The sequence below is a fragment of the Tachypleus tridentatus genome, chromosome 1, assembly GCF_004210375.1.
Source record: "Tachypleus tridentatus isolate NWPU-2018 chromosome 1, ASM421037v1, whole genome shotgun sequence".
NCBI classification, from domain to species: domain Eukaryota; kingdom Metazoa; phylum Arthropoda; class Merostomata; order Xiphosura; family Limulidae; genus Tachypleus; species Tachypleus tridentatus.
Genome location: NC_134825.1, coordinates 43,038,241 through 43,050,705, shown reverse-complemented (window position 1 = coordinate 43,050,705; position 12,465 = coordinate 43,038,241). Strand labels below are relative to the sequence as shown.

The 12,465-nt window shown below is 32.8% G+C and overlaps 1 protein-coding gene across 2 annotated transcripts in view; it reads left to right on the top strand.

Annotated features, from left to right (window-relative positions):
- glu (structural maintenance of chromosomes 4-like protein gluon) overlaps positions 1-11,237 on the top strand; it is an 82,273-nt gene extending 71,036 nt beyond the window's left edge. Inside the window, exons 25-27 of one of the 2 annotated variants that reach the window (XM_076494581.1) lie at positions 4,083-4,315; positions 8,468-8,651; positions 9,757-11,237. In XM_076494581.1, coding sequence (XP_076350696.1) covers positions 4,083-4,315; positions 8,468-8,651; positions 9,757-9,948 — 609 coding nt within the window. In that variant the 3' untranslated portion in view covers positions 9,949-11,237. Of the gene's footprint in view, positions 1-4,082; positions 4,316-8,467; positions 8,652-9,756 lie in introns of those variants that run through there. The other variant, XR_013026377.1, reaches the window with a different exon arrangement.
- Positions 11,238-12,465: the final 1,228 nt, after the last annotated feature.

The following is a 12,465-nucleotide window of genomic DNA, read 5'->3' as shown; positions in this document are numbered from 1 at the left end:
TTCAGTTTGCTCCCCTCACTATTCTCCCTATTTTCATGGAGTGTTAACAATAATCCATGAGTCTGTGATGGTGAGAAAACCCACTTGTAGAGAAAATTTTATGTTATAAACAGCTGGTATGGGTAGAGAAAACACTAGTAGAGGAGTGAACAACATTTTGACCTTCTTTGGTCATTGTCAGGTTGACATCGTTTGATGATGACCGAAGAAGGTCAAAACGTAGTTCGCTCCTTTACTAGTGCTTTCTCTACCCATACTAGCTGTTTTTAAATATATAATAATCCACGAGGCAATGATCATTTTCCTATAATTTTGAGAGAGACTGGCCGTGGTTGATTCCACCCAACCCGCGTACCCTGGTGGAAGCTGGATCAAGCAAACTGGTCCTATTTCACTGCTCTTGCAGAACTTGATCCTGCTATCATCTGTAAGCCATCAATAGACAACTTAGTGGCAGCAGTAACTGACTATATTATACAGGCAGCTGCTTAATGTATTTCTAAAACCTCAAACATTTTCCACGATATCCTTGTCCATGGGGGAATCATGCCTGCCACATGGTACAGAAGGCTCAAAAACGGGCGTGGGATACTTTTTGTTGGCATCCCACACTCTTATACTGCATCACTTTCCAGCAGGCCGAAGCACATGCTCGGTGGGTAAGATGTCAAAGCCAGAAGAACTCTTGGATAAGTTCACAAACAGCATATCTTCTACCACCAGTTACAAAGTCATATGGGACAAGATTTTAAAGGTCAGTGGGTAGTATATATATGCAAAAACGGCTCGTTTGGGTTGAGAAAATATTTTACATAGAAGAGCGAACAACGTTTCGACCTTCTTCGGTCATCGTCAGGTTCACTGACCAAGAAGGTCGAAACATTGTTCGCTCTTCTATGTAAAATATTTTCTCAACCCAAACGAGCTGTTTTTGCATATATATTTCTCAGCAAGTGGGTTTCTTGACATCACTGATTAGTGGGTAGTATAATTCTGTCCCCCTCTTGATCTTGTTTTCTGGTGGCCAGGAAGTAGCCGATACTCTAGGTGAAAGCTTTACCATGGAACCTAGCACTTCTGCTTCTTCCTCCACCTTCTTAGCCATTAAGACTCAGGCAAAACAATTGTCTCTTTCCTTTCGAGCTGATCATCTCAATGACTATAATTGTCCCTTTACACTAGTGGGACTCAAATGGGCCCTTCATTGGTCTGGTAGTACATCGTTTGAACCTGATGACATACACTGTGAAATGCTGCACCATCAATCTCCTTCTTCTCTTGCTGTTCTTCTGATTGTTTTTAATTGGATCTGGCAGGAGAATGTTTTTCTTGATGCCTTGTGCCAGGCTATTGGTCCTACCTTTCTCTAAGGCTGGGAAGGATCCCAAGATTACTTCAATGTACCATACAATTGCTTTGAGCAGTCTCTGTAAGACCTTAGAGAGGATGGTTAATGCTCATCTTATTTGGTTCCTCAAATCAAACAACCTCCTCTCACCCACCAAGTGTGGATTCAGATGACAGCGCTCAACCATGGACCACCTGATTCGAAATGTCAATCAGAGAAGCCTTTCTCAAACAACAACATCTTGTATCAATATTCTTTGGCTTATGATACAACATGGACATATGGCATTTTGCAAGACCTTCATTACGTGGCCATTTGCCCATTTTTATTAACATTTTTTAATGGACAGGCAATTCCAAGTTTGTGTGGGTTCAACACTTTCCTGTTCTTTTCTACAGGAACTTGGAGCCCCCAGGGCTGTGTTTTGAGTGTCACACTTTTCAGTATAAAGATTAATGCCATCACTGAACAATTCCCTCTTTTTGTTGCAAAAGGGCTTTGTGATGATGACTTTCACATCTTGTGTAAGTGGTTGAACATGAGATGTATTGAGTGGCAACTACAGATTTTTCTCAGTCACATGCTAAAGTACCACAGTAAATGTTTTTTTTTTCTCTCTCTAAAACTGTTTGCATGCACTCTGTGTCAATGAAGTTGTACTTTATGTGGTTCCTGAGGCAAAGTTTTTGGGACTTTTCTTTGACCATAAGCTGACTTTTATACCACACACCAAGCAGTTATGAGTCAAGTATACAAGGGCACTGAACATCCTCTGTATCTTCTCTTCCACCTCTTGGGGAGTGGCTTGATGTACTATGATAAAGATCTATTGTGCCCTCATTAGATCAAAACTGGACTATGGGTCTCTGGTCTATAGTTTTGCCAGGATCTCACCATTAAAGATGCTGGACCCCATTCATCATCAGGGGATTTGGCTTTCCACACTTTCTGAGTCCAGAGTTTGTACACATAGTCTCATGAACCTCCTCTACACCTATGCTTTTTTTTAAATGTCTGTACTGTATGCTTCAAAACTTTGATCCTTACCACAGCAATCCCACCTGGTGTTGTGTTTTTCTTCCTCAGTGAGCCATGCTTTTTCAGAACAGAGAGTCTGCCATTATTCCTTTTGGCCTTCATATTAAGGTACAGTTGGATGAATTGGGTCTGTCCTTGGATAACATTGCTGTATCCACTGGTCAGCCCATCCCACCATGACTTATTAACATCCCCAAGTGTAATCTTTATTTGAGTCATCTGAGGAAGACAGATACTCCTAATTGGAAATAACGTCTTCTATTTTCTAAACAGTTTTTGAATCATTCTTCTATTCCCATCTATGTGGAAGGTTCGAATTCAGGTGACAGTGTGGATTCTGCCATGGTTTGGTGGTTACACACAGAATCCCCTCTACAGTTTCTATCTTCACTGCTGAATTTTTTTGTTATTTATTTTACTCTGGATCATATAGAAGCTAAGCAGCACACAAACTGTTCTATTTATAGTGATTCACTTAGCTCTCTACTGGCCCTGGAATCATGTCACATTACTTTTCACCCTGTTCTTGCCAATATTCAAAATTGACTGGCTCTTATCTCTTTATCATCTACTTCTATCCAGTTCTGGGCACCAGCCCACATTGATATTTGCATGAACGAGCAAGCTAACACTGCATCTAAGTCTGTCTGCTCTGGTGCTATTACTGTTATACTCATTCCATACATGGACTGTGGTCCTGTATTCAAGGCTCATCTCAGTGTCAGTTGGCAGTCGACTTAGAATGAGCAAAGTGATAACAAGCTTTTCCAGTTAAAACCCTCTACTGCATGTTGGATGTCTTGTGAGGATTGGAAGGAGGAGGATGTTCTAACTAGACTACTCGATGGTCAAACTTTTTTAATTCATTGTTTTTGTTTATCTGGGACCAATGTGGTCTGTATGATGTTCAAGTCACAATAGTCCACATTTCGTGCTGTCATTATAACTCTGAACAATGACAATATTTCACACACATTTTGTCCACAGATTTACACTTAATGCTGGACAGTGTCACTAGTGATGGTGACATTGTCTACCTTACAAATGTTTTTAATTTTTAAGGGCCATTGGTCTTTTTAATGCTATTTAATTTTTAATTTAAAAATTAGACTTTATTTTGTTTTAACATGATCCCTTTTTACGAATTCTAAAAATTTTTACTTTTTTACCAGTTGTTTGGTACAGATAACGTAGTTGTTTTGCATCATAAAATGTCAACCAACCACAATTACATTTTAACTTTGTCGTTTATTAATACATCACTCTATATTGCATATAATATATATATAGTCCTAGTAACAATTGATTAAAAAAATAATAATATACATTTATTTATCATCTGTGGAATGGATTTTATAATTTCAAATACAATCTTTTTAAATATATATATCCACTTGAACTTGTACAGATGAATTTTCAATAACACAACTATTGCTACAGGTGCACAATCTGTGATCAACAGCACATTACATACCATTTGTGAGACAGTGGCATCAGATAGAGAGCTAAGATGTATAATGGTTTTTAAACAAAATTGTTTTGATTGATGATTATTAGACATGTGAATTTATTTGTTTGTTTAATAGCTTTAACATTCATATTTCAATCACATAGTTTTCCTTTTTGAATAGATGAAATACTGTGAAATATTTGTTTTAAACAGTTGAATGTTTTCTAATTTTTTGATATTCTACAGGAAGCTCTCTATCTGGAAAGAGTGGCAGAACTGGATTCAGTTACAGAACTGCGGGATACTCAGCGCAGACACCACGATGACCTGCGGAAACAGCGTCTAAACGATTTTATGACCGGTTTTTCTATCATCACTACCAAGCTGAAGGAAATGTACCAAATGATAACTTTAGGGGGAGATGCAGAACTTGAACTTGTTGATTCCCTGGATCCATTCTCTGAGGGTATTGTTTTCAGGTAGGTTAATCTAATGGTTCTTTGCAAAATGTGGGATGAACATGTTAATTTTATCAGCTTCCATTGTTTAGTTTATGTTATCAGACCTTTTAGAATCATCTTTTTGCTGTTAAAGATTTAGTGGGATATTGTTAGGTTCCCTGTTTGTTTTATAATATTTAATTAAAAAAAAAAAGACTTGGAATAAATTGTATAAAAAATTTTGAACATCTTCCATAAGCATTATAATTGTTTTCTTTGTATTTTAACTGGTTAAGAAAAATTGTTCACGAAGGATAAATAGTAATTTGATTTTGAAAGCCTTACAAATGAAAGTTATGAATTCAGAAATATAACTACAAAAAAGTACTGTTTATAATTCTTGTTCATACTTTGAATTTAAACAGAAAACATAGCATTTTGAAACAATGTGGGACCTGTGGTTCCATTTAAGCTGTATTATCTTCTAAACTAAATTAAAATAATTTTAAGCCAGCCCTTATCATTCACATACTTATCAAGGTTTTTCTTAAACTCAGTTAAATTTACTGCCTCCACAAAATCTGAAGGCAAACCCATTCATTCTAAAGTCTAACCACCATGCTAGAAAAATGACAGTCTTAGCTGAAGATGTCTCCTACCCTGCTAAACTGTATATTTGTGTCCTCTAGTCTCTAACTATTCTGTTAAATATGAAGAGATGATGCATTAACACTATCATTTCCCTAACCAGATTGCACTGTAATTCTTCATCTTTCAAGAGAAAACTATTTCAAACATTTCAGCCTTTTCTCATTTGACAACCTCTCCATCCCAGCCACCATTCTAGTAACCCATTCCAACAATTCAGTGTCTTTCCTATGGTGAAGAGCCCATGATTGAACACAATATTTCAAATGTGGCCTAACCAGTGACCTGTAGAATAAAATCATAACTTCTTTAGACTTGGGTTCAATATTTCTGTAGATACAACTTAAAATCTTATTTGCTGTACCATTAGCAACTAAACACCGCATGGATGGCTTTAGGGACTGATCAACTATTATGCCAAGATCCCCTTCCTTCACAACAAAGTTAAGGTTATTCCCATCCAAATTATACATATATTTCAAATTATGATAATCCATATGCATTATTTTGCATTTCTTGTAATTAAAACCCATCTGCCATTTATTTGCCCAACATAATAAATGATCTAAATTCTTTACATCAAAAAATTCTTGTTGTATTCCTTCAAAATATCATTATTCCTGATTCCCATATGCAGCAAAACATCAAACTTAATACAATAATGATTATTTGCATCCAGATCTTCCACAGTTTTTACCCTATTAATCATTTCTATATTTATAATTAACAATAAATCTGAAATAGCATTCTTTGTAATGGATTCCTTGACTAATTTGTGAAGAAAGCCATCCTGAACGGTTTCCCAAAACCTTTCGCTCTCATGGTTTGACTAGTGTTTCCTTATCTATATGCCTGAAGTTAAAATCACACATAATTATGTGTGGCTTCACAAAAAGCTGAAATTTTAATCTTATTGAAAAGTTTCTAAGTAATTTCATCAGTGTCATATAGTGATCTGTAACAAATTCCCACTTAAAACCTTTTTCTTTTTATATTGACTGTTAGATATCCAAATTGATTCAATCTCCTTACTCTTATCTTTGATATCTATCCTCACTTTCAACAGGATGTAACTTGCATTTTACATATAAAGCCACTTCTCACCCTCTTTAATAATTTATCCCTATTAAACAGCCTGTAACTCTGTGTTTCAAAGGAACATCTTCCACCAGAATCATCTACACTTAACTACGTTTCAGTTATTCCCTTTATATCAAAATCCTCCATTCCTTCAAATGGTCTTCAATCATTGTTGTATTTTTTATACTTCTAGCATTACAACAATAACAATTAAGCCTATCCTGATAAAATGTCTATACTAATTTCCTGTGCTAAACTTTTCTCTGCCTCTTATTGTTTTTGATTGTTTATTCCTAGTTTAAAACTTCCTTTCCAACTAAGTTAATAACCTTTGCGATTTAGCTAGTCCATATCCTGTTTATATGTAAAACACCCATTCCAAAAAGCTCCTTTCTTCCACTGAACTGATACCACAAGTCCAACCAGCCAGTCTGATCATCCTTAAATACTAACCTAAGCCTAAGCATTTAACCCTAGTGATCCACTTATAACTTTATTCCTACAGGTAAATCTGGGCTGTATCCCTGACAAAGTCAAGTTATGGTCTTTTATTTGAAATGCCTCTATCAGCTCCTTCTACTTATTATCTCCTCTGACTTGCCATTCCCCACATCATTAATTAACCCTTACATGCATCACAAAAACTGCATTTCTGTGGCTCTTTTTATTACATCTCCTGCTCTGTCAGTTATCCTCCATCAGTGCCCTTGGGTAGCATAACTTGATTCTTTTTTTCCTGTTTACCCCATAGGTTATTCTAATGCACATGCCTTGACAAGGAATCACTTGTAAATATAACCTCCTTCCTTGGCCTGTTTGTTTTTTTTTATCTCCAGTAGTTCCTCATCTGCAAAAGCCAAAGGCTGCAATTTGTTGCTCAACAGAATAGGCTTACCATGACTAAAGTCACTACTTCTTTTTCAGTGATATTCTTTCTAACTTCCTGAATGTCACTGGTAGCTGATGTATCCCTTGCATGTATAAGCTTAAGCTTCCTTTGAAATTCTGCTACACTTCTCTCTATCAATTACCTCTACTTTGATTAGAATAACTTCTCCAACCTACAAACTACATAAGATTGCATATCTTCATTACTAGCTTCCTTAAGAGTACATCAGTCCTGACTTCTCAAATAAAACCCATTATGTCTAACAAACTGTGAATGCTTAACTCCTACATCAGTCTTAACCATTGTATTTATACTTAAATCTGAAAGTAAGTACTCAATGCTAGATACCAGTAGCCTGTTGTTATCACTGCTACTAAAAAGCCTAATATTTAAGAATTGGTTATATTTTTTCTTTATCTAGATTGTATTTATTTAATAAAGCAATGCATACTGTTTTTTGATTTACTAGTAAGTTGACATACACTTACACCTAAATAACCATTACATGTGCTAATCCTATTTTAAGGCTGTAGTAAAATTTACCCCCTAAACTTTAAGCTAAAACTTTCAACATCTTTGTTTTATTTATCAGAATTACTATTTATAGTTATTATTATATAGTTATATAACCCAAATTACTACATATTATATTATTAATGTTCAATATCTTTCAAAAATCTACAACAGTACAAGATCTTAACTTTACAATGTCCTCCCTTTTCAGTCATGCCCCTAGTGACATCTGAAATATATATTTTTTGAATTACATTAATATATATCACTTCAATTTTGATCAAATACTTCTCTATTTTGTCACTGAAATCCAAAGGTTTAAAATGAGTACTGAATAAAAAGTATAAATTGTTATTTGATAAATATTTTGTTGGTTTCATTCTGTAAATTTTGACAATTATGAGTTCATATTTTGGTTTTGAAAATTCACTCATGATTGTTGTGGGGGGGAGTGTACTGTAACTGGGGTTTTGATAATTCAGCCTACAATACAGTAGCATTAATGTTAGAGATTTTGAATATTACTCCCAGTTAGAGAATATCTACCATCTTTATCTATTATGTTGATATTTATATTAAGATTTTAATACCTCTGAAATCTGTTGGGGTGGAGATTAGTCTTGATGGGGAAATAAATCTGGTATTTTGGCTTTTTGAACAGCAAATATCAGCCATGGTCAGGGTAAGCCAAAATCCATTTTATTCCATTTCTTTGAAAATTCAGCAGGTAGCTAATTATCCTCTAGTATTGCAGGATTGTAATTTTTAATATTTGTTGTGTTATATATTATTACCTGTAAAACTGGTAGCTTATGTTTATACATTTGAAAGTAAGTTTAAAAAAAAAAAAGAGAGAAAGAGAGAGCAATGCTGAGTTTTGCTATAAGTGTTTTGTTTCTTGTATATCAGTTCTTTTTTACCTAAAGAGAAATCAAAATTACATACACACACTCACTCTCTTAATTGTAAGTTAGGTAATCCAAAAATAGCATAAGTAGTATTAGTGTTAAGTCCTTTTATATTATTTCATTATAGTTTTATCACTTTTTGGCCATTTTCAGTGTTCGTCCTCCAAAAAAATCATGGAAGAACATTTCAAACTTATCTGGTGGTGAGAAAACACTCAGTTCCCTTGCTTTAGTTTTTGCTCTTCACTATTACAAGCCAACTCCTTTATATGTCATGGATGAAATTGATGCTGCACTGGACTTTAAAAATGTTTCCATTGTGGCACACTATATCAAGGTAAAGCAGAAAATCTAATATTTTAAATTTTCTTGCATGGTAGTGAACACTATACAATTTTTGTTGTTCTTTTGGCATTAACAGCAGTAGAATTTAAAAAGTCAAATATTAATGTATTATTGAAGTTTTTGACCCTTTAATACTTACAAATTATAAAACCAGTGCATATTAATATTTACAAAATATGTTTATTATTGATGATGATTTGAGCAGTTTGTGGAATACTATTAAAATTTGCTTAAAAATTAGTTTTACCTCAGTTTTATTCATAGTCCAGAAATGAGATATTTGTAGTTGCACCTATTTACATATAATATTTCAAATTTTAAGTCTAAAACTTTGTACTCAGCAAGGAGTACACTGTGAAATATTTGGATATGTATATTGACCTGATGTAAATTCAGTGTTATTCTGTTTCATCAACAACAAAGCTAATTTTAGAACCTCCATTATTTGATTACTAGTAAGTGTAAACTTTATGGCTATTCAATTTAAACCTGGCCAAGAATCCTGTTACCTTGTTAGCTGTAAAATGATGGGTTTTGATATTACACCCTTCAAACATTTACAGTGCAGAAAGCTCTCGAGTAACTTTGCACAAAATTAAAAAAACAAACAATTAAACATTTAATGAAATAAGGTCTTTTTGAGGAAATATTTTATTGAAAATAAATATTTTACACTTATTAACTGTTATGAATTTTGAAAATTACTGTTTCAGCCCTGAAACAACAAAAACTGCATTATTTTATTTCAGGACTTAATTATAAGTAATGCTTATTGAATTATGTTTTCTGTTTTTGTTAAGTGATTAAAACAAGCTTTAATTCAGTCCATGTTTGTAGTTAATATTTAATTATACTAATATTTGTAATCTGAAATACTGGTAATATTAATGTACCATTTTTTTCAGTCATAACGTTTGTTGCTAGCTGATATACTCTTGTTCTGACAGTCAAACTTACTAAGTATAAACTCAAACTTTCAAAACGCATAAATATTTATTTTACCCACACAAAAATAATAAATTAACTATCATTAACTCAATGATCTGAAATAAAATGTTAGTATGCTAAGGATGAATCTTTTCTTCAACTTTCCACAGGAACGAACCAAAAATGCTCAATTTATTATAATTTCTCTGAGAAACAACATGTTTGAACTTGCAGACAGACTTGTGGGAATTTACAAAACCTATAATTGTACCAAATCTGTCACTATTAATCCTGCAGAAATTGGAAAACCCAAGACTAGTGAAGGAACTGAGAAGTCAGCCAGTGAGAAAGTAACAGAATAATTGTTTAACTGAGTGAACCACAGAATTTGTGTTCTTCTATTATGACATTTATAATTGTCTGATTAAAATTAGAACATGTACGAACTTTCATTTATGAATTATTGAAAAAATTCAAATCCAATCCTTTAATGTATTTAATAATAGCTTAGCCATTTTGTAGATATATAAATATATATATATATACCACCATGTAAAAATGTTTTTTTGGGCATGAGGAGTATTATTACTATAAGTATGAAAAGGTACTCAGACCTGTATATCTTGTAACCAAATTTAAATTTATAAGAAATGGTAAGAGAAATAAAAATACAATCTTTTTTTCCCCTTATTTATACTTTAGGAGCTTGTGTAATTGAGGTTTCTGAACTAAACCCTCAGTCTACAAGAAAAAAATCTTAGTGTTAGAAAGTCACTTGTATAACCTCCTAAATGAATATCAAAAGCTTTTGTTAAGGTAACTGTATATTTTATCATTCATTTTCTTATCCATAACATTAGCTATTTTCATCAACTTACAGTTAAATGGTGTTTTTAAAATTAATACCTTAAAATATGTACGTACCTTTTAATGAGTTATTGAATATTAGAAATATCTTTTACTTATATTATTACTTTTGCCTCTTTACCTTTTGATATTTAATTCTCTTGTTTCTACTCTACCATTTATTATTCACATTAATGCACTACAATAGAAAGACCCCACCATTTAACTTAATTATTGGCAGGGGGATACAAGCCTTTGGCTAAATATTTTTGCATTTGTGTAATAAGGCAAAGTTTAGATTATATTTAAACCTTTCAAATATACATAATTCATTAAAATATAAAAGTAAAACCTAAGTACAATGTAACTGTCTCATGTAAGTAAGAAAAAACCCTAGTTAATTGCTATGAATGATTAAACGATATCACTACTATTGGTTATTAGCTGTGCATCATAACAAATATTGATTGCAAATTTCAAAATGACTGTAGGGAGCTTTTACTTTGAAATCATCTTTTTATTATAAACACATACTACAAATAATTACACATAGTTTAGAAGTCTCAAGTGCAAGTTACCAAATGTGGGTATGACTTATTCATGGGGTGCAGGTGCCAAAATTTATCTCTTGTGGTCACATGTAAACAACATAAATGCAATTTGTATCTAGACATGCATCTCATATTTGATGTAGAAACTAAAAGTTAAGAATTGTGAATGTTCATGCGATGTGATAACAAAACTGATATTTAAGTATATTTTGCTTAATGGTTTCTTTTGAAGAAAATAAATTACAATATATATATAATACAAAGCTTTGAACTATAAACTACATTGCAATGATAAATTTGTTAACAAACACATACAGTAAAATTGTTTAATAAAGTTTTGAACTTAGTTGTAAAATCTTGCAATGTGTGCATAAAGGCATACCTGTGTCAGTTTATGTAATAGGTACTACTGTACATATGGATGCCACACTGTAGAATGAATGTTTACTATAATTATGATTTAATATAATTGTGGCAATTTGACAAGCTTTTAGTCAAATGTACAATTATTTTACAAAAAAAAAAAATCAAATGTATTACAAAAGTATTTATACACAATAAATGTGCTTTTGTCCATCATAGTTTGCATAACTTCTAATATGCACATAAACGTTTTTTTTTCAGTATCCCCATATCTCCTTTTCCATAAACTGTTGCTAAATCAGCAATGTAGGGTAAAATGAACAGCTGATAACTGGCACTTATATAATACCATGTTGAATGATGTACTTCCCCCATGTGCATACAGGTTTATTACAACAGTAGTGGAAGATATAAGCAAGATGGACAGTTTTGTTGTCTATAGGTTCTAAATACATATAATAACAAGTAAGTACTTGTGCATAATAAACAGTGACAATAAAATATAAGGAAAACTGTACTGTATGTTAAAACAATGGTGCATGTATTGAGAATGGCTAGAATTCAGGTAGCTCACCTTTAATAATTAGAACATCAGAGTATTTAAAAGTGCTAATTTTGCTTCATTGGACTCTAAATAAAATACCAATGCCATACACAGTTTTGTACAAGACAGTGTGTAATTGAGCAAGTGCATTAATGAATCATACCAAAATGAAAGAAATAACAGATTCAACCAATCCTATAAATGATTACATTACAGGATGCAATAACCCCATGCAGTAGAGCCTAAAATATTAAAGAAATGAGTAAAGAAAACAAATTAGAAATTTTTCATCACACAGAAACAGGAAAACTATTAGTTTATGCTTACTTGTCAACATAATGACAAATTCTCCCTAAGTAGAATAAAATAAACAGCCTCGTGATGTCAAGGATATCACTGTGATTGTGTTTATACATTGCCAAAAGGTGGTAGCATTCTTCATCAATCGAGACATAACTCTGGAAATATAAAATTATGAAATTAAGATATTTTATTTACATTGACTTCCAGTAACTAAACATGAATATTCACACTAGTTGAAATGTCTAGTAATCTGGAAGGCAGTGCTTTCAAAA